General features: G+C 31.8%; 1 protein-coding gene across 6 annotated transcripts in view; it reads left to right on the top strand.

Annotated features, from left to right (window-relative positions):
* Positions 1 to 24,353, top strand: part of LOC116766818 (poly(rC)-binding protein 3) — a 118,951-nt gene that overhangs the window by 87,234 nt on the left and 7,364 nt on the right. For 3 of the 6 annotated variants that reach the window (XM_061521703.1, XM_061521702.1, XM_061521705.1), the window contains 8 exons: positions 7,791 to 7,826; positions 18,351 to 18,553; positions 19,971 to 20,027; positions 20,243 to 20,359; positions 20,842 to 20,991; positions 21,206 to 21,313; positions 21,720 to 21,839; positions 23,303 to 23,401. In XM_061521703.1, the coding sequence (XP_061377687.1) occupies positions 18,473 to 18,553; positions 19,971 to 20,027; positions 20,243 to 20,359; positions 20,842 to 20,991; positions 21,206 to 21,313; positions 21,720 to 21,839; positions 23,303 to 23,401 (732 nt within the window). In that variant the 5' untranslated portion in view covers positions 7,791 to 7,826; positions 18,351 to 18,472. Of the gene's footprint in view, positions 1 to 7,790; positions 7,827 to 17,742; positions 17,967 to 18,350; positions 18,554 to 19,970; positions 20,028 to 20,242; positions 20,360 to 20,841; positions 20,992 to 21,205; positions 21,314 to 21,719; positions 21,840 to 23,302; positions 23,402 to 24,353 lie in introns of those variants that run through there. The other 3 variants (XM_061521704.1, XM_061521706.1, XM_061521701.1) reach the window with 2 other exon arrangements.

Raw genomic sequence — 24,353 nt, 5'->3', positions numbered from 1 at the left:
AACAATTTATAACTTTACCAAAGTGGTATTTCCTGACTTAATCTGATTTTTATACCAGTTTTATATTTATACCACGTATTGATTGTTTTAATAACCTATTTTCATCAGGTTCATTGAAATGTTAAGATCAAAGATTTAATTTTAAATCGTCGAATCATAAAGAGAAAACATCAATCTGAAAATTATTCTGAAACCAAGTTATTATCAAAGAGCTGAAGGTTGAACGAAGTATTATGTTGGCAATAGCACAAAGAAATTATCCTCGGGCCTTCTCGAAAAGGTTCAAGATTTTAAGTGTAGATTCGAAGAATCGAAAGCAACTTCAAGGAAAGAAATTACTGATTACGAACCTTTCGTTTGCTAAAGATTTAAATTTACCGTACATCTCAATGAGGATATTGAGACGGATCCTGTGCTGGTTTCTCATTTACTAAATGCATAAAAATTTACACATGTATCAATCCATAATAATAACAATACGATACTCCATTTGTAATTTTATATAACAGAATGAATAAGTCATATTTCTATAACATTACAACTAGAAACTGTCTTTGGCTAGACTACCATAAGTTGGACTAAAACTTTATCGAAGTCGCTGGAATCCAGAAGTCTGGATTTCTCTAGATGAGAGTCCCTAGAACCCTTGACCTGTATCTAAGAACAGCAGCGCAATAGAAACCCTCTACCCTTATAAATACTTTGACTGTATAAAAGGCAAATAAATTTTTATTTTACTAAAAGCCATTCATAAATAGAATTTCCGTTCAAATGTTATCATATTAAAAGTAGCTGCCGCCGTCTATAAGTTAAAAATATGTATTAAATGACCCGTCAAATAATTGATATACATTAAAAATGAAAATTAATTTAAAATTTACGTCAAAACAGAAAAAGATCAGTCCCACAAAAACATATTCAATGTAAATTTAAGAACTCTATACAATTTATCACAAATACAATTGAATCTTTGGTTAAATAGAGTTACTGTTTAATTTAATTCATATACAGACGTAAATATAAATAATGACATGTAATAATACAAGACATGATTTAAACTAAATGAAATGTATAGGAATCTCATCCTCTAGGCCTCTGTCAAGATATGCGAATATTCGTGTTATTAATGCATATATTATTTTTTAACTAACAACAAACACGTGGTCATAACATACATCTACAAAAAAAAAAAAATTATTACTAAAAATTTACTATTATAAATGTAATATTATTATCAAATAACATGATCGCCACATGGCGACACGAGTGTACTACACAAAATATACAGCCGATCACGAGTGGCAGTGAACTAGCTTTTCAAAGTTTCATTAACAGGCATTCAAGCGTTGTATCGTGATAGCTAGGATTGAACTGAAACTAATAGTTTTATGAACTACCCTCATCAATAGTTACGTTTGATGATTACAATTTAAATTACGTCTCGTTAGTAGGTTTTGATTAATTTACCAGTTTACTAAATGCTAATAATACGTTAATGTACTAATAGTAGCTTGAAATATTTATGTTTTGTCATTAATTTTGTTAAAATCTATTAATTATCATGTGCTCTTTATATAACTATAATTTCTTATAAAACTCCAGATGACTACAAAATATGTTTCAATAATTTAAATCATTTATTTTATTAAAATAAAATATTACTATGCCGTTTTTACTTATATTGTTTTTGTTTATAATGAAATTTTCTTTGCTTTATGAATAACAAAATAGTGACGGCTATTTGTTATTGATTTAAAATTTATTTAATTATATTTTTTATGTAAACGTTCCTTCGCTTAATAACTCAATAAAAATATACATCAAACTCTTAACGTCAGTGGTTTCTGTTCATGGAATGAAGTAATAAGCCACGAGTTTTTATTTCTGTTATAAAATCCACCTCCTTGTAATGTGTTGTCCAGGACTGGGGGTTTTGGCCCGAAGCGCAATGTGGTTGGAACAGTAAGAAAAGTCGAGATATTTTAGGCTTTCGCCGCCAAGCTTGGAACAATCTAGCAACCTCGTGATGATCTTCTGAATCTCTAACGAGCCAGACCAATGAATCATTCTATTAATTACAATTAACCTTTATATCACTCGAATCTTCCAAAATCCTATTTATTTTTATAAAGTAAAATAATTTATGACATATACAAAGTAGAATGTTCACTCAACATTTTAAAAATAATATCCTTTGTCCCGCGTCGGAACCACCGCAGGTGAGCGCTTCAGCTTATTATATATTTATACAAATTAAAACCTTTTCATATTTGCTACGAGATAAACAAAACACTATACACTTTAATGACGCTAGTTAACACCTCTTTTAATTAAATAAGGCTGACATTATCACAATTTAGTGGAGTTAGTATTATAAAAAGTAATGTTAATAAGATCCAGTGTAGGGTTTACGTACGCCGTACTCGTAAATCAAGCCTCCTTTCGTTTTAGCACGGATACCTGCTCATTTCTTTCGGACGCAATTGCTACGAAATTAAAGCTCTACGCTCAATTTGAATTTTCCCCCAACACATTTAAGATTACTCGCTGTCAAAGTTCCTTGTGAACATATAATTATTTAGGGAAGTAATTACGATTTCACGCTGTATAAAAGGAATTTATAAAAGGAATTTATTAAATTTATAGTTGACTGGGATTCAAACTGAGCCGAGTTTGTTTACTTTGGAACTTAATCTTGTAACTTACAGCCCATAAATTAGACACGTTCACTTTAACAATGGATCCTCGATAATTACATAAGTTTATTTTTGTTTTAATGTTATTTAGCTTATTTTAAACACAATGGACAATTTTGGATTTCTGGGTATGATTAAAAAACTGGTTCCATCGTTTCTATGTATTGTTGACATTATATTTATTTACACAATTACAGTTACCTTTGAAAATGTTTCTTATGAGATTTTAACTTAAACATATTATAATTTTAAAATTTCAACAACAAAATGTCAAAAATTTTGAATCAAGGAACCGTATTCTATGATCCCGAGGCATGCTCGAATTTGCTTTCAGGCAATATTTTATATAAAAGCTCCTTTCTTAGTCGATGAAGAATGCGTTCTATACAACCATATTTAGTACGATATATCATAATATGTCGAAAATCTACCCGAAGAACAAACATTACTTTCTTGATTATAATAAGTAATCGTATCTACAAATGTATATTTTTTAATTTAAACATTATATTTCTTTCTTAATTAAATATATTCATATATACTACACATGATTTTTGTACACAATAAAGAATTATTATTCATATATATTTATTATTATATTAGGATGGTTATTTATTTTAAATACAAGTATTTTAATGCACAATATTAAGATGACACATGGGAAATATGCGAGCGTTCTGAAAACTGAAAATTCTTCTTAGCCGGCCTTGGTATACTGCATATTTCGTTGACATTTTCTGCTCAGAGTATCGAGGAATTATCAACGGAATCTTCTAACATATATACTTTTATAGATAACTTAGAAATAAAAATACAAAGAATTTCAAATAACTTGACTACAACAAATAATTCAAATTCACATTCTATGACACTTTCAAAGTATCGTCACTTGTGCTTATCAGATAAAAACTTATTTCAGACATCGATCATTTTAACTTTAGGTAAATTATAAATCTATAACAAAACTGAGTTAGTCTTATTGTAAATTACAACAATTCTTTTTATTTTTCATCGTAAAGTATTAAATCGAATCTCTATACGATTACTGTTCCCTAACGAACATCTTCTATGTAAGTATAAAATATATTATACCTTGTATATACATATATGATTTACAATTTCTCGTCTTAAAAAAGAATTAGAATTTGTTAATTTTATACAAAAGTAAATCTAACTGACCTCTGACAGTGCAAAGTTCAAATAAATGTTCAAATGTCACCTTTAGAGTGCTATAAAATTAATAGCTCTGAAAATGGAGGAACGCTGTTTAACTTAAAAACATAGTCATATACGTGATCTTATTTAAGAGTTATATTAAAAATAATGGTGGAATAATAATATTAATATAATACGAGCCAACAAGAAATTAATATAATTTAAATTCACAATATATTTCACTTGTATTTATTTATTGTTCTCTTATCTTATTCGAACATCGCGTGCCTTGTTAATTCTTGAAGCTGCATTCTTTTCTTCATGTTACAGAGTTGCTCTGAAGTGGAGTGAAACTAGAAAGTGTAGTGCAATTATGCAGATGAATTTTGTAAGGCAAATTTTTTAGGAGCAAGGTATTTGAATTAAGTCGTGTTGATATAATTTCATTCATTGTATTACAATCGATTTTCTGATGTGTGCATTTTATTCCATTTCCATAGTACAATATACCTTAAGTGAACACAATTTATTTAAGTTAATATAATATTGGTTGAGTTTTTATTATTGCTACAATAAATTAACTATATTTCTTTTAATCAACGTAATAAGTCTATCAACAACAAAAAAAAATGTGAAGTTTTCCGAATCATACGATTTAAAACACGAGCTAGGAAAACATAAAAGTCTAAAAAAGTTCCTTTCTTTTAAATGCGTTATTTAATGATTTGAAAAAGATTATATTTTTAAAGATAGGCCAACGTACAATGTAATCCAGCTACCAATAGCTACCTTTAACCTTCAAGCGACATATGTATGTCATTATAATATGTACAATATTTGTATGTATGTATATGTACTTATAATCCTTTGTATTCAAACTCCCAAAACAATCGTTTAAAATTCACAAGAACTAATCCAGAACAATTAATTAATGAAATTCCTTATTTCAACGTTTAAAAAGATAATTTCGAACACGTTACAACAAAAGTATTGTTTATTTAATAACAAAAATAATTTTATTGCAAACACCAAGAAAGGGTTAATTAATTATAATGTATTCATAGAAAATGTTGTTCATTCTTCTGCCTTAATGAGAATATCACAAAATTACAAGACATGTTTGATTTACGTGGTTGCGTATAAATTTTTCAAGCACTAGAACTATCGTCAGCATAATTTTGACAAATCGTTCAGTGAGGATCATCTAAAGCAATATCTTTTCATATTAATTGTACAATATAATTAATTATTGAAAATTTTTTCGTCACATTAATGATAAATTTTAAATTATTATTAAATAATTTGTAATCCTTCATGAAATTCTCATCCATCATTGCGTTTAATGGGATAATGCTTTGAGTTAATTAATTTTAGCCACTAAGCGACGAACTAATGGGACCGACTAAATAAATATTGAGTTATATTATGTAAGCATAAGTTATATCATAATAAATAAAACTATTAAAAAACATATATCTCAATTCCATTAGATTTTTAATTTACAAAATCAATCCAGCGTTTCTGAAAACGAAACCGTACTTCGATAGCTAGGAATGAAGCACAGTTAAAGCATTGTAAATAGACCATGTAGTTTCTGAGGTTGCTATTTGGCCGAGAAATCAATGAATAATATAGCCACTTAAACATCCTCAAGCTCCGTCTTGATTGGTTTCCGCTTAGAACTCGACTGCATGTATTGTATCGCTAAGGTCACATAGCAAATATTTCTAATAGAAAATCAGTTTGTGTTGCCAAAGCAAACTAATGATAATATGGTTTTTGTTCCTTTGTATTCCATTCCAGAATTGTTAAATATTTAAATGTATTTTTTCGGACAATACCATAACGTTGATGAAAGAGAGCCACGGCATTTATAATTCTATTTGATTTTATTTTACGTCAAAACGGATTAAGCGAGCTGAGTGCCATGTGATGGTAATGGGAACAGTCGCCTATGGACATCTGTAAGGGGAATTGCGAATTCGTTGCCAACCTAGTTCGACTTGAATGATGCGACGATCGTCATAAAATATGAAGATTAATAAATTATTTAAAAATTCAATGTTTATTCAAAGCAATAATTATTTTTGACACAAATTAGTTGCTGATTGATATTAAACAAATATATAGTGTAATTATTTATAATACATGAGAGATAAATTGTATTGTCAATATAACTATGGTATCACACAGAGCCGTCAAATGGAATATCTATAGAGGACCCGCACTATGGAATGTGCTATCACTCTGCATTTAACTGCTCACACGAATTCCTGCGGCGCAACAATAGAATCATTGCATATAATTGTGTATAAAGGCATCTATACGCGCTCGAGCAATACATCGATAAGTCGATCGTCAAATGATATTAAAATAAAATGACAATCGCAAGCATGTTTGAAACATAATGTTTACACGTACCGTCATCTCATATATAAAACATGTTTATACTTTACGAGCACTTACTACGATAAGGTTACTTCAGTAAATGCAAATTCTCTTCACTTCGTACATCTATATCGTTTATTTCCATTTTCAGTTGCATTATTCTTATTATAACAGGAGTGATAAGTTGCTTGTGTTTTGAGCTTTACGGTAAGGGACCTGTAAAAGCGAAGAGGCGTGCACTATTAGCAATTATTTATCTTGTGGCACTTTCTTTATTGTATTTTGGTAAAATTCTTAGAATCGAAGTGTCAGAAACACACTAAGGTAGGCAAGCATTTTTCATGCATCAATAAAATGGCGGATCAAATATTTTCCGAAATTCTCGTAACTATCAAAGATTACATTTTAACATCCGCATAATAATACCAAAGAAATTATTCTCTATGTATCAGACATTAAACACAATATTCTTTTTTCATTATTGGAAATGAAAGCTGTTAACAATAAAACAATATTTTTATTTTAATTCTCGAAATAAATATTATTATTTGTATGAGCACAAATTAAATTAATATTAATTTAATTCTTGTAAACATATTTATATTTTTTATTAGGTCATTTTCAATGATATCGCTCCGTAATCTGTAGCGTCTGTTCACTTTTTTATTTATTTAATATTTTTAGTTGTATTTCATTCCTAAAAAACAAGAAATTACAATTTATTATTAGAAAACATTATAACATTTTAATTTTCAGTAATAAAATATGAAGACTGTTTATTTTTATTGAAAATATAAAGCCAAATTCAACCTTAATCACTCTTTAAAATTCCCTTTACAAAAAGCCTTAAAGGAGAACACTGGCGTACTTTTGGGCTAAGGTAAAAATTTAATTAAAAATCAGTACAAAGCTATTAAAAATGGAAGTAATGTAAAAAATAATGACAAAAGATTCATCCCAGTAATCTAAGAGATTTGCATGAAAACGGCAAAATGTAATAAAAGAATGAAATTCGTTTACTTTAATCGAGAAGTGAGCTTCCTATGCAAGAGATTATTAAGTTTAATTAGTTAAAGAACTCAAGAAAGATGACGCCTATTGTAATAATCCTTCCTTAATTATAGATTGCTATCTCTTTATCCAGACTGAATTAAAAAAAATTCATTGAAAATGTAAAACCTTTCTAGTATCTGTCTAGCCGACCATCTTATTGATCTATTTTATAAGATATTTTTTGACTCCAACAGAACTCGAACTCGTGACTTATGTGGTTTCGTGCCAGCGACCGTGTTATTGAACACAGCTGGCATTTATAATAATAATAGATTTTGCTAGTATTTTCTTTTGCGTTATAAATTATTGTTTGCAATTACGTCTTCGATGTTAGATGTTTAAGATCGCAACCCATTATTAGTTTCCTTGCAATTAAATTTATTAAAATCTTAAATGACAATGTGTGTTAAGACTGATAATTCGTTTAAAAAAATAAGTAAGTATTATTTCAACTACAATAACAACTTGTTTTTAAATTTATATTTGATTTTGTTCCAGATTAATTAAAACGCAGAGCATATAAGATTGTAAAATGTAAGTATGTGAACACTGATTTGAAATTTGTAAGTGCATAATATTACAACAAATAATATTCTGCAAGAAGGTTTCATCTGTTTCTATAAACAAATTATAGCTCCTAATAATATATTTTACCTATATTGTCTTTATTCTTATCGTCAAAAAAAACGCAATAGAAATTCTCTGTTGTTTAATCACTGGGTACAGATAGTCAGAAGTAGTTATAATTAATTGCCTAAGTTTTAAGAAACTATATGTCAAAATGAAAGATAAATATGACAGCCGTTGTGTCAAGTGTCATATGATAATCAACTTTACCTGTGACTGGAGCGCTTGTTTATAATAAATGGTAGGTCAACGATTATTTTAATTTCATTGGCTGACTTAAATATCTCATAATGTTATAATGAATCTAGCTCAAAAAGTTATAGTTATCAACATAGAAATCATTTTTAAACATTAGTTAACACATATATTTTATTATTTTGAACAACGCAACACTTTAGGGACGTCAAGTTAGTATAAAAAAAATAGGGAGTTAATTTAAATTTAAATATTGTTATATCCACTTGTCGTGGTTATTATTATGGCAAAAGCATAAAAGTCACAATTTTTTTTTTATAAACTTGAAAAAGTTGTGGTTGATTGTATGATGGCATAAAAATTTAAGATAGATTTTTGTAATGTAACCTTGTATGGAATATTAAGTCCTTTTTATGTTCCATTAATTCAACCAGACGAAGTCTTTGTAATTTTTGAACTCTGAAAACATTTATAAACCCCTTTGACAGTAGGAATTAGCGATGTCGCGTGAAATATGGTAATTGTCATGAATAATTTGGTCTTCACTCCGTTGACCCTTGATTATGTGTTTATATTTATGCTTTCACGTAACTTTATAACGAATTATTTGTATTTATGTTAACGAGAGCACCTAATAAATTATTACTTTATAATAGTTTCATGATATGTCAAAGTCACTCGAATTGAATTCTAACCTCTTATTTAGTAAATACTCTATTCTAATTAATAGTCTGTGACTCTGTTTAAAAAATATATATAATTTCAATTGTGCGGTACATTTTTTTAATTTATATAAAATATAGAACACATACAAATTTTAATAAACCGTCAAAAATAGTGCTTCTTTGAATAATTAAAAATGATAATTTTATTCTAATTCATTAGCAATATGTCCGTCAAAAATTATAAATGTTATTATGACTGTCATAAAGTTTAATCCCAAAATTAATTGTTTGAGACAATATTTCTGATGTCATTACCTCTTGTTATAATTTTAATACAACCTATATCATATCTGACGGGCAGCGGTACTAAGGCTTTAATTTTAATTAAATGGTCCCAGATTCGGATCTCGGTCGTGTCATATTTATATTGAAAACACAATAATTTGTATTTGCTATCACACGTGCCAAGGATGAAAGGTAAATCGCTTGAAAATATTACGTGCTCTTGAATTTAATAAGAATTTTAAAAGATATTATGAGAAGTTTTACTTGTTTCAGTCAAAACCTTTACCGGTATTTAAGTATGTATATATAATTAATAAGTAAAAAAGCTTTGTTGGTAAAACAAAACAGAATACTGATTCTTTATTAAGAACCACAATTAATTTGGTTATATTTGTCTTGCTTACGAATTTAACTAAACATAACATACCTATATCTCAATTAGCTACTGTCATAATAGCTGCTGGCGTAATCACGACTCGAGATACTTTACAGCAGCGACAACATAAAAGTTTTCAAACGTTGTTATATTACTAACTTAATTACATGAGAAAACCGTTTCAGAAAAAAATATAACGTCAAAATGTTTGACATCATAAATACAATAATTGGATCAGAAGTCGAAGCAAACTCATCACAATAATAATACCTATAAATAATCTTCTCATCTACATCTCTTGAAACTAATTAAGGTTTATTGTTAATTGAAGGTTCCCGAACAATCTATGGCTGCATACTGTGCCTTTGTTCACAAAACCCTTCCAAGAATCCGGCTTCCCGAATTGTTGTTTCGGATAACACAGATTTACTTAAGGATACCATTCCGTCTTATTGACTATTTGTGATAATGTTGATACTTAATACTTTAATTCGATCTATAAAGCTGATATAAATCTGATTATAAACAAGAGTACAATTATCGTAGAATATTATCATAAATATAAATAAGAACAATATTATATGTTACAAGTATCCTTACTGTTTAAAGAATATCCTGGTGTTATTTGTTTATTCACAAACTATGAAAAAATATATATATACAATATATTTTTTGAACGGACGACGTCTAATTGTAAGACTTTTGAAGTGACAGATATTCAATCAATGAAACAATAAAAGTCATCTGTAAAAATAATACAATATTTACTGCATATTTTATTATTCTCCCTACCAACAATATAAGCAATAAACTCTTGGCCGTGTGCTTAGAAGCAAATTAAATTTTACTTCCAAGTCTCATAAAATTGAAATGGTCTTTTCTAGTGTATTTTTCTCGAGCATTCAAGAAGAATCTGGTTTCTCGCATTACGGGCAACTCTTTAAAAATTTCGCTAGAATCTGAGAGGGCACAAATTAAATTACCTGTTATAAAATGGTTATTACCTGTCCTGGTTTACCAGACGTATCTTTATAATAAGGGACTCTCTTATTCATATCGCTTCGCGATTTTCGGTGATGTCTTCCTCTCCAAAATAACTTTAATATCACAAGATATTTATATCGTGTCAAATTTGATTTTAAATAAAAATAAGCAGTTATGATTTGTTGAGTATATGTTCATACATATATTGATATTGATGTAATTTTGTAAATCAATCATAGCTCTTATAAGGTAATAAAATTATTACTAATTAAGAGTCCTTAAAATTCATGTAGAAGAATTTTTTTTCTATTTGTGATTTTAACGTTAACATTAATACAATGTTAATACCATCAAAGGCAATTATTTCTTCTGCATTCTATTGCATTTAAACAGCTTGTAATAAGGGGGAATGTTCAATATCTATAGAGAGGAGATACGAAACATAACACTGTAATTTTCTGTAATGAAGAGAACATTCTGTAGGATTTTTCTTTACCACTTTCATGATATCATCTTTTTGGACTTTGCACAAAATAAAATATAAACATTATATGAACTTTTATCTACAAAAACTAAACCCGTCATATTAAACAATTTTCAAAGATATATTTATTCAATTAAAATAAACAGCATGTTATGATTGATTGTTTTCTCCAACACTTTTTTTCGTTTTTAAGACATTATATATTATATTTAAGTTGTATAAATGGAAGCTTCCTCGTATATCGTCATGTATGAGCGTATAATGAGTAATAAGTATTTATATATATGTAATTAATTGTCTTTTCGACTAATACTTCATATAATATTTAGTTATAACTTTAACCTTTTTTTTAGTGAAATTAAAATACACAAAAATAAACAAATTAATGTAAAAACTAAAGACGTAAAATGTATGCATCTTCAAACAGTACATCTATCTTGGCGAAATAATCCAGCTGAGTTCGCACAACTTTGGAAAGGAAGAAGTACACATTTCGTCTGGGCGGCGTTCAGATAGCTACGGGTGCGTATGATTGGTCCACAAATTGAAGTTACTCAGTGGGATAAGGCACGTGTGACTTTGACTTTCTCTGGCTAACCGAATTCTGAATAGAATCATACGCCATAGAAGTTAAGTGACCGACATTGCTTGCAGAATAAGCACGCTAAAATGGTAATAGATTGATCATGTCTCCAGATGTTGCAAAAGTTGATGGAGCCTAAACTTGTTAGAATGTAAATTTCATCTTGGTAATAATAGTGCAGGACCTTGTGTGTCCTGCATCACGATGGACTAACAATGTAAGCAAAATGGTAAGTGACTGTATATGGGCCATCCAAGACCTGGACAGTTGGCTTACTTTGATAAAAGCTTGTGTTCAGCAGAGAGCGAATGTGGCTCAACTTGAACATTATTTTAAAACCATAGTTTTCTTTACTTTAATAAAACAGTAAATTTCTTTTTATTATTCTGATTACAATAATATTTCGTTTATGATTAATTAATATTAAAGCCATAACAAACAATAAATACATCGTCTGTTTTAATAATTAAATTTACTGTCAATATAAATCTTAATCAACAAGCAAGGGAAAATATGGTAGTTGACTAAGTAAAACATTTTTTTTAATTAATTTTCATTTGTAAAATGAGATACTTAAAAGACATTATATAATATGTTTATAATACACATTTACATTTTTTTTTAAATTAAACCAATATCGTGAAAAAATTATATCGAGGAAAATTTAGTATTATGAATAGTTAAGCGTGGTGGCCTGGAGGTTAAAGGAACGTCATTCATACGTGACGGCGCGGATTCGAATCCTGGCAAGTACCAATGTGATCTTTTTCAAGTCATATATACATTCTAAGAGTAGTTAGAAGGAAAACATCGTGAGGAAACCTAAATTTATAATTTCAAATTATAGGTTTGAAATCGCCAATCTGCCTTTAGCAAGCGTGCTGATTAATGCTCTAACCTTCTCCATGTGAGAAGAGGCCTTTGCTCAGCAGTGGGCTCCGATAAGCTGATGATTATGATGAATTCATTACAATAGTTTAATTGGAAGTAAATATTTACTATTACTTATTAAGAGACAAAACCTCTTAGCATTCAATGGATTCACCGTGCGGGTGGCGCGTCCGTCGCGTTGCAGGGAGAGGGGCTTCAACAATGCCTGGGACTTGCGAACCAGGTGTTGGTTTAAGGGCCCCTAGCCAACGCGCGTTAAACGATCACCTCCACCGTCCAAGCTCCTCTCTCTACCTAACCAACTTTGCAAAGAACCTACTAGGGCTGCCTTCGAACTATATACGTTACAAGAATGAATTGTCATTAGTTCTGGACAGGCCCAGGTCTTGGGGATGGTCTTTGGGGATGTTGGTTTCCCAAAGAATCGTAAGCTCTATTATCACAACGGACTCTAAAATTCGCGAATACATATGGTCTGGAGGACGACGCACTAATGTCCTCTGAGATTTTGTATCGTTTCTCATACGTATCTGTCATTATAGTCCAATCCGAAGCTACTTTAAGGAAAAAGTAAGTCTTGTCGTTTGATTTGTAGCCCTTGTGCCTTCTTTCACAAAACCTACTAGTCTACCGAAAGACTAACCGCTTCACGTATGATTTCCGCATGCCCTATCGTGACGACGCGAGTATTGACCACTATACAGGAGTACCTTACATCCTACCAGCAAATGCTTAGCAGTTCCAACTGCCGTTCTGAGATATAGCTAGTTTTACGGTACCATTACCCTATCCTACTAAATTACTCTGATCTGGGAGAGTCATTTGGAACACATTGAGAAAAAATTTTAACAATGCTAGCAACCAATCATGATTTAAGGTGCGCCATTTTAGTGCTAATGGCATGCAAAAATCTCCTATGTCTAACCACTCGTTCTGCATCTTTAAACTAAAATTGCATGGATCTTCTATTTATCATTCTCTTCTTGCCAAATAAAAGACTTCAAAATACTCGTATCTTGGGCCTTCTTGCTTGACCCTAACCCTACTCTGTTACTTTGTGCTCCTATCATAAACTGCTTATGGAACTGAAGTAGTGACTCGAGCTCTGGGGCATCTTTGTCTTTTGGGAGCGATGTAACGACGTCATCCTGGTATTTCCTCAGGATATATCTCTTGGAAACTTTTAGGTGTTTATAGAGCTACGATGGCCGTTTAAGACTCATCCCAAAAGTATTGTGATCCCTGAATAAAGCTGATGAATCAGCAGTTAGTGCGAGCCCGAGCCACAACTTCAACATTTTTATAAGGCTTGCATCTAAATTTGACAAATGGGTTTTATTAAATTCATAGACGAAACAAGGCCAATTTAAACTCGAAGTTAGGTAATTGTCGTATATCCAAGCCTTTTTGACGTTACTGATTTGTTAGCTATCTACCGTGTTAATATCGTTTAAAAAGCTATCTACTATTCCTTCTAAAGATATAGTACGACCTATATTATCAATCTTACGACCAAGAAATTTAAATGGTGCATTTTCCGTAATCGTAGAAACGCACTGACCGTTTAACGATAATTCCGGATCGTATGAGGGATATCTTGTATTCCCCCTACCGAGACTCTGACAATGACATTTACTTTGTTTTGTCCTCAATCCATCCGTCCACTTACAGAATTTATCCACTTCATCTAATAGTACCTGACAGTGTTTTTGGGTTTACTTGTCAGTATTGCGAGAGCGTCAGCGAAGGCTAAAGTGGATTCTGTATGTTTATTATTGAACTTGAACGTATACCCCCATTTTTTCTCATTTCTACTAAGATATTAATTATAATATTAAATACTATTGGAGATAAACAACAACCTTGAAATAGTCTTAGATTGTAACTCAAAGTTTTGAAAGAGGCTTGTTTAGTTATTAAAGAAAACTTTAATTTTGAGTAACATGACGCGATCACATCACTAACTAGGGGTGGAAAGTTGTACCATCTTAGCGCGAATAGCATTAATACATGTTGTATCGACCCAAACGCGTTCTCTAAGTCTATCCAACAGACTGTAATTCACCTCTCGCTTTTCCTAGCATCTTTTATACTCTCCGAAAGCAAAGTGTTGTGTTCTAGGCATCCAGAAATCCCGGGTAAAAACCCTTTCTGGTGATTTGGCCTAAAATACTTGTTGCTGAGCATGAATAACTTCATTCTCGATTGTAGAACTGAGACAAAGATTTTCGATAAGTATCTGGTAAGACTATCGGTCTAGTATCTTTCGGATCAGGAACTTGTTCTTTTTTGGGAATGAGGACCAAAATTGCTTTCCCGAAGCACTCCGGGATTTACTTCCTTGACCAGATTTTATCGTATATATATGTGAGATGTTTACGAACTGATGGACATTTTTTAAAGACTTTATATGGGATATCATCGGGTCCCGGTGCGGGATTTAGACGATTTTTTCTTTACCTGACTACTTATTTCCTCTAGCGTTGTTGGAGTGCCGTGGAAGTCGATAGGGGGAATTCCAGGTTTTTGTTCGTTGGGATCCTTATAGAGTCCTACACTTTTAGGTACTTCGTATGTGCTCTTAAAATGATCGTTAATTTGTTCTTTGGTAAAGAGAAACTGTCCGCGTTCTTTCTTAAAAATGGTTTTCGAATACTCAAAAGGGTTTTTATCAAAATCTATTTCCTGTTTTGCCCGATCAAATTATCGTGATATTCTGCGGTTTGCGCCGATATTCCTTGAATTAATTTTAGGATTGACCATGGGATACGTGAGGGTCTACTGTAACCGAAGTGAAAGTTGAAGATCTTAGCGACGATTATCGGTATGTGTTGTTAGGTGTTTGATATACCAGACTCGTCTCTTGTAATTTTTCCCGCACGTAGGGCATTTGAAATCCGTTTTCGCCATTTACATCGATTGGTGGACGGGTCTTTCACTCTCCCTCTCGGACTGTCCTAGGGGTATTTTTCTTTATTGGCTTTATAAATATCGAGCTGGGCTTGCTAGGCTGTTGCCCTAGGCTGTCTTTCCAGCGCCATTTATTATAACTTAAGGTATGAATATTTTACAAGCTTTGAGACTTTCGCGTTCCATCATTATAATTATAATATTTAGAAAGTGGATTAATGCGATCATGTCATTTTTAGCTTATTTGAGTTTATCTGTCGTATCGTGATGAATGCAAAAGCGATTCGGTAATTACACACTATGGCGATCAAGGGTACATGGGATATGGGTAATGGTTGTTTGTTTAAGTGGGTACATCGGCAGGCACCCAGAGAAGCATGCTTGCCGTGAGCCCTGCCCCACACAGCCACCCTGGTCATCTAGCCAGATCGGGTGGGGGTTGGTTCTATGCAGGAATGCATATTATACAACGTTAAAAAAAACGTTGTATCTGCCATGGTTAGAATCTTATGACAAAGAGTTAGCTGTGTTAGCTTGTTGGCTATTTCAATATTGTAATTGTAACAAATGTTATCTCCTGATTAAAGTACGTTGAAAGTTTATTTATCTTAAGAACTTAATTACTTGGCCTTCCTACTACAATTCTTATTAACACAACATTTTTCATACGTCAATTTTTTTTATGAAAGTTCTGATATTTTCATGAGTACATAAATAAACAAACCTCGCAATCTTATTTTAAATTTTACGTTATTCTTTCATCTCTTATTTCCTGATTACGCCTGATGTAATGTTAATGAAAAGTCTGGTAAAATTTTAAATAAAAACTCAAGTCATATTCGAAATTTTATTTGGTATCTAGAAGTCCAAAAATTTTTTTAAACTAGTGCACAAAATCGTTATCCTCCAACCTGTAATGTTAAAACATTTACGGTATAGCCGTTAATAGAAAAGTCATAACTTAATGAAGATATAAATGAAAGCCCATAAAACAGCGCTTGTATATATTAGAACGCGGTTGGTATCATACTAAGCGGAATAAGTGTTATACCTAAGGACCGTAGTAAATTAACCAAACTTGTTTATTGTATATTTGAGAAAACAAAAGACCTATACAAAAATACCCTTCAAAAACGATAATTTTAAAAATATGTCAACCAATGATGTTAAAAGGAGCAGAATTTATATTATGATGGATTTTCTTCTAAGTGTCCAACAGACAGTCTGTTTAGCTCTGGTTAGATATTTGGGAACTAATGCTGGAATTACAATTCATAAATAATTACCTTCTTCTCAATAAAACACCGTCTTGGAAATATATCATCATTAGGTATATATTGAACATGAACATGTTGTATTAACTTTTTAATACAACGCCTCACAGTATCACTTTCTAGTCGCGAAAAATTTTACTGTCCATTGCTGCTCCTTTTAATGAATACTTTATTCTTTATTACTTATTCAAATTTCAATTCTATCATTTATCTCAGCCTATCCCGAATGTTTCAAAAATTAAAGTGAATAAAAATTTAATCCATCATACTTCTTGTACAAATACATCCAAAGTAAATAAATACTTAATTTGTAGATATCTTCTAAATTTATTATTCATTTTATAACATGTTTGTATCACATCCCTTTGCCTTTCAATTTCTTTTTATAATCATATAGGGCTCCTAAAATAGGCAAGGCCCAAAGGGACGTGTCAAAAACCCACTAAGAAATTAAACTAGTAGGTAGGTGAATTTCTCATTTATCCTGCCACGGGCTGAATACTGATGACGAAGCAATTCGCTGCTTATAATATTGTTTTTATATAAACATTAAATATATAACATAATACTTGATAATAGTCTCAATAAAGACAATATATTTCTAGTAAAATTATCTATATACTTTCCTATCTTAGAACAAGTTTTCCAAAATTAAATTACTTTCTTCGATTATAAAATTTATGATTATGCATACATTGTACATATAGTTTTAAAAGTTTGTGCGTGTCCTATAATTTTATTATTCTTCGTAGTCAAAATCAATGCCTAACTGATTAACGCAATAAATACCTAAAAAATATCTAAAACTTAACCTAAAAAAAGTAAAGCGAACATAGTATTGAAGTAAGTTGAACCTTCTTAAATTTTAACAAAGTCTTTAACTTATTTTTTAATTATTTTCAAACTGAGAAGTCCAAGTGAGTAAACTTTACAAATATAATTTAAGCATTTAAACTATAAAGGCCTCTCAACTATTATAAAAATACTTCATATCCATTGATTCAATACAAAACAAATCAACATTAAATCAAAAATATGGCAATATTTTTAAATAAACTGGTAGATAATATAGTAATAGAGCATTATTTTCTATACTGTTATTCTAATAAATGATCACACAGCGCTGCTATCGCGCTCTATCTTTGTCTCTGGTAGCTGTCATCCGAGAATCGACTCACATTTCACAATCTACCTAGTATCCAAACCAGTCAAAACAAATTACAGTTGTCCATGACAACTACAAGCTTCACATAGACGCGTCATCTGCGTCGAATTTTATTAGTTTTTTAATTTTAAGTGATTATGAAAATTGTGATAAGTGTGATTTTATACAAATCTTGGTGATAATATTAGTCTTAAGATTTGTTATGTTATCGTTGTCCTACGGAATAAATTACGAGGTAAGCAAGCGACAGTAGCAGTGTCGCCTGGATTTGTTTAGAATATGCGGGATCGATAACCCGGTCGGTTAGCCATGAGGCGCGACGCTGAGGTTATGTTGCGACTCGCGAACCTGTATCCGAGTTCAAGTAACGGTCCCTCGGACCAGAGCAAGCCGACTCGTGTTACAACCACGAAATCCGGTCCGACTTAGGACTAGTTAGTCTGCAATAAGGTCTAGAACCGCATTAGCAGCCCTCATACATTCGAGCTTGCCAAAGATTGTCACTGTAAATAAAAATAAAGTATGTAGTATCGCTTTCAAACAATAAAAACCTATATCCCATACCTTTAGCGCTCGTAACCTTTGGACGTTCCTTATGAGATGTGCGGCTGTTTTCCAGCTTACCCTGCCTGCACTGCGTGCCAGAGCCCCGTCTCCCAGCCATTAGATTGAGTGGAGTGTCCCCTGCCCATAGCCCTGTACGCAGCCAAAATTCCGCGAGACTTGGACACCTCCTCCAGCATGGAACTGGAGAAAGCCCCCACTCTTCATGAGGAGGACTCAAAAGTTACCCTCACTATCAGACTGATTATGCAGGGGAAGGTAAGAATGTTTAAAATTGACATGTATATATTTCGTGGTTCATTAGTATTGTTGCATTTATGTGCACTTCACTTTCTTTAACATTTCTCATACTTATTGGAATGATAGTCACAAAATTGTCCTGCCTTCCTTAAATATCTAGAATATAATTTAAACAATGTCAAGTAATGGAATACTAAACTCTATGGAGTGTGAACTGTGAACATGTGCCCAATATTTTTTATTTTGCGATCACCACTTACATTTCACATACAGAGAAATATTTCTTTATATAATCACCTATCAGTGACATGATTCTTATATAAACATATTGACAAAGAAACAATGAAGATATATAAACATATATAAATGGTTCATGTGTGTAAAGTATGTTAATCCGATGTGACATTGATATTTAAATCTGGTTAGAGACACATGTATGGTTTCCTTATAACATGTCATCCCTTTTAATATAGCTTGCATGCCTTGTATCATTGCTACTTGTAATTTATCAATAAAATGTAGCTATAAATTACTTAGAATTTGTTATTAGAGAAATGCATGTATATCAGTAGTATAATATAAGCAAATAATAAAGATTTGATTATTAAGTATGATAATTATCATAATGAAATTCTTTTATCAACAGCAGAAAAGTATTAATGAATCCCTAAATGTTTTAACAAGTTTTAATTGGCTTTAATCCAATATAAAATGTTACTGGCCGCTCGCCAGATATCGGCTGTATGTTTGAGTTGATTTCTATTATTTATTTTTCTAAATGGAATTTCATACATCTGTTGCATTTTAGTTCATTTGCATGTAACTTGTTTGTAGTATTCTTAGACATTTCTTATCAGACAATGCATCCGTCCGAACCATTTGGACGGAGATAAGATGTCACAAAGTAATTAATCAAACCAATTAAAGACCATTCATGAAGATAAAATATTTGACTGTACAAATTATAAATCACATCGTTTCAAGCTAATATTGTCCGTTAACAAACAGAATAATATAAGTGTCTTATTTTAACATAAATATATCGTGCGTTCGAACGAGGAACTCGCGACGTATTCGCCGTTCTATTTCCGTCTTTTAAAGATGTATTAGTGAGCCTAAGACGACACTAAAGCATTGTTCAAATAGTCTCGAAGTCAAGCTCTGACGCCAGGAATATTCGCATCTAAAACTGTCAGTGTGCATCCCTGATACTATTATTGCAAAGAATTGCTATGCTGCATCTATAATTGGATGGCAGACGGGAAATCTTTTGTACTATATAAATCTTCATGCGGCTGCATTAATTACGAGTGCGCTCGTTGCACAATACATGCCAATGGTTGCCGCTTCACGAAGTATAAGATTATTTTTGTAATACCTTCGACGTTTACGTTCATATGTATATTATGAGTGACATTAATTTACTCCTTTGCAGGAAGTTGGCAGTATTATTGGAAAGAAGGGGGAAATTGTCAAAAGATTCAGAGAGGAGGTGAGTTGAAAACGGAATTAAGACAATGAAAACCAAGAATGACAATGAAATGCAATGATTGTTTTATAAAAAAAAAAATAACGAGAGCGTCAACCCTGCGTGTTGTAAATCTTACTTTCTAAACATCAAATGCTACTGGCCACTATGCATTTTCTTTTACATTGTAATGTTAAATATAATGTCTGTAATTTTAACATTATATTAATTTATTACAGTCGGGTGCGAAAATCAACATATCAGATGGATCATGTCCAGAAAGAATTGTCACTGTCACGGGGAACACCAGTTCAATATTCAAAGCATTCACACTTATATGCAAAAAATTCGAAGAGGTTAGTTAATGAGAAATGTAGGAAACATTATGTACTTATAGGAAACTTAATAACTTTAAGTATATAATATGCCATTATATAGTCATTTAATAAGAATCAGTCTTGGAACCGTGTGTTATATGACAAATAATTATTATATTATGTTTTTCCAGCAAAAGCTAAACTTAACTAATTCAAATAAAATGTATTCAGTGTAGTTCATAAATTATTTGCTATACAATCATATCTAAATAACACCTAAGAATAATTTCTACAGAGAATGATTTCTAATGATAAGATACATAACCTATTTGCTTTAAGACGGTTTTAGTGTTTGATTACTGTAATAATTTAAAAAAAAGAAATGAAATCATTAGGCTATTATTGTTAGAACAGAGGGCAGAATTATAACAAACCCTCTAAATATTATATCAATTTATTAGTATAAGAAAAATATAAGTTAGTTTGCTTTATTTATTACTAATAATATCATTATCCCTCAGTGGTGCTCGCAGTTCAATGAGGGCGGTGGCGGATCTCGGGCTCCGATCACATTACGGCTTATCGTGCCAGCATCACAATGTGGTTCACTCATCGGCAAAGGCGGTTCTAAGATCAAGGAGATCAGAGATGTTACCGGCGCGAACATACAGGTACATTTCACCAACCTGTACAATATAAACATAATTACCATTTATTACTCACAATCCAAGTCAATCTCATTTCTTGACAGAGACATTATTAAGTCTCGCTGCTGTAAAGTATTATGAGTATTCAATTTTAAAGATACAATAAATATGTCATAGACAACAATATCCTATTTTGTCTATGAAAACTTGTTGTTTTAAATGTTTTCTTAATATCCAGGTGGCAAGTGAGATGTTACCGAACTCAACGGAGCGTGCGGTCACCATCAGTGGTACATGTGATGCGATCACACAATGCATCTATCACATCTGCTGTGTAATGCTAGAGGTGAGGACATTGACTGTATTAGTATATTAGAATTCATTGATAGTTAGAATTTAGGAACATAGAATTTGTCTTATCAAAGAAATTTACTCTAAACTATACCTATTTTTAAGTGACTGAGTTTTTAGTACAGTTTAAGTACAGGACAGTCCTAAACTTAAAATACTTTCAGTGGTTAGGATAAAAGCCTAAAACTTATAACGCAATATTTAGCTTGACTTCATACATAAATAATCAAGAATTTTTCTATGCGGAAACTCGATTTATATTTATACAGTTCTCAAGACAACTATGTTTTAGACAGTTGATATATTTGTCACAAAATTAACACCGACTCGCTAATACAATAAAACTATTCAGCTGTAATATAAAATTTTTAAACTTATATATATATGTAATATAATTTTAGAGTCCTCCAAAAGGCGCGACAATCCCATACAGGCCGAAGCCCAATGTAGCAGGTCCAGTGATACTGGCCGGTGGACAAGCTTACACCATACAAGGAAACTATGCTGTGCCAGCACAAGATGTGAGCTTATAATATTCTCATACATTTAAACTATATACAAATTAATTATATTTTAGTTGTTGTGCTAAATTAAAATAACTCCTGAACTATTGTTAGTTTTTTTTTTTTGGTACAGTACAGGGAGGGTTTAACGGAATGTAATGTCACTGATACAGATTTTATAGAAATGAGGTATTTTCATCATTCTTATAAAAAATTTCTCACAAACAAACGACGGTTTGATAGCAAAGTGCTCGGGTGAACAATGACTAGCTTTACTACATTCATCTTAATAATAATGCAATTAATAATTTTCGAGCAATTTCATTATTAGCTTTTTATATGTCACAAATGACAGGAGGTAAGGATTATTTGAGTTGAACTATGTTTACAGATTTAAGGTTCATTTGTTTACATTTTGTTTATAATTTAACTGTTTGAGAGGAAAACAAATGTAATGAAATATGTGCTATGAATCCATAAGCATAGTTAAATTTGAAGGCACTGAAGAGAAAATTTTTGATCACTTAGGGATGACTATTTTGTATTGCAATAAGAACACATTCTCATATATATATATATTATTTGACTTTTATTGATAGTCATAATACAAGCTGTAACAAAACAATTAATTAGTCAGCGAATTCTTAATTCTAGGTCAGCATTAATATATTGTCTCGAGGCTGCCAACAGGTTCAAAATTAATCACAAGTTAAATCTGTCTGAGACAAGTAATATATTGTTTTCAATTTATCACATCTTATTGTGAACGTAAACAATGTTAACAAATAGATAAAGGAAGTTACAATAATTAGTTAAATTTGACTTATTACAGTTATCTTATGAGTTTAAAACAGTTCAGTTATGGTTTGTTTTGTTTTTTAATAATTTCTACAGTCAAAGTTAATTGATACTTGGTCTTTATATGTTACACCATATAAAAATATCTTTGTAACTGATAATATTGTTTACAAACACATTCTCTCTCAATTAAGGGAAATTTTAACATTTTCAAAGTTTAGTTATTAGAATGCGATACGTTATTCGAACAGGTTATGTTAATTTCCTCTTTGTATTTCTTGATGAATATATTCTTTGATAAAAAATAATGAAAATTTTAACTCATTACAGTATGACATTGACATGCTAACGCCATCTGTTATCAAAGGGCTGTGACTAATAAGTTATCTCAGGCGATTGTCAAGTCAGGGCTTTAATAGTTCATTCCATTTTATTTTTTTAATATACATGATCTATTTAAAGGTTCTCGCTGACTAGTGTCTTTCAGTGACAGAAAGTTCTGACGTCATCAAGATTTGATATAGGGTTGTCTCTTCCTAGGTTTGCTTGGAGGTAGTTTAGGGATTATAGAGGCTTTAAAACTGAGTTTATTGCGAGGTAATTCGTGACATCGTAACACATTAATTGTCGTGAGAGTTGTTAGGGTTGTGTAACGAGGGTATAGTAAGGTGTGGGTGTGGTAGGCGGTGTGCGCGCCGGTGTTCCCGATGCTCGAGATGAAGCCGCCGCTAGTGGGAGCCTTGCCGCCGGCTCACCTCCTGCCGCCGCTGGACCACCACCTCGTGAGTGCGCTCACCTCATAGAGACCCACCCCCCACTCTTCACCTTCGAGACCCGGCCGAATATCAAAACTTTATAGAATTGAATTTAATTCGATAACCTATAGTATATTTTTGACCTTCTATTAAAAAAAAAAACATCATAACCGATAGTTGCCCATATTGCATTGTAGGGTTATTTCTCTATGAGGTTGAGCGGTGTAAGGATTGATTATGTGATTGGTGCTGCCCTGTGTCCTTAAAAGTGTTTCGTTCGTTTCCGGTTCCTGTAGCGGTAGTGTGTTCGTTCCCCGGTAGAGAATGCTCCCTACATATCCCGGAGGTGTGGAATGCTACCGTACATTATTTTGCTGAAACCCTACGCTTTGTCGATAGACATCCCAGCACGGTAATAATGTCCGATGTAATGTTACCCGACTTCGACCAGTTAATACGTAGATAGAACCCTTTAGTACTAAACGTCCACGCATTATTTTAATAAGTCGTATTTATCTGAAACAATGTCAAGCTTTACCTGTTTGTTTTCTGCAACGCAGAGACCGAGTCTCAGAATGTCACACGCGAGACGAAGCTGTTTCATTTGAAAATATTCCTCTATATGCACCTCTCCTTACTTTGCCTCCACTTCGATCCGTTTACGAGATAAATTAACTTTCAAGTGCATGACATACATACATGTCACTAGATATCAAAACAGAATTAATATTAAATGTTCAATACGGGCAGCACCACACAACTCACTCAGTGGTGGTAAGATTCTTCAATGATTTTAATTCTCATAACCATATAGAGCGGATTAAAGTTATTGAAGGAGAACGGTTCTTTTATATTATCTTTATTGTAAGATCTTGTTTCTACCCAGGCCCTTTCCAGCGTCCCATCCCGATAAGCGAAGATGAAACATGCAGATGGAGCTTGAGAGATGTATATCGTGTTTAAGTAACGAATTAAATGA

Source organism: Danaus plexippus, chromosome 10 (assembly GCF_018135715.1).
Source record: "Danaus plexippus chromosome 10, MEX_DaPlex, whole genome shotgun sequence".
Lineage (NCBI taxonomy): Eukaryota > Metazoa > Arthropoda > Insecta > Lepidoptera > Nymphalidae > Danaus > Danaus plexippus.
Note: the sequence above shows the minus strand (reverse complement) of the source record. Positions and strands in the feature narration are given on the sequence as shown.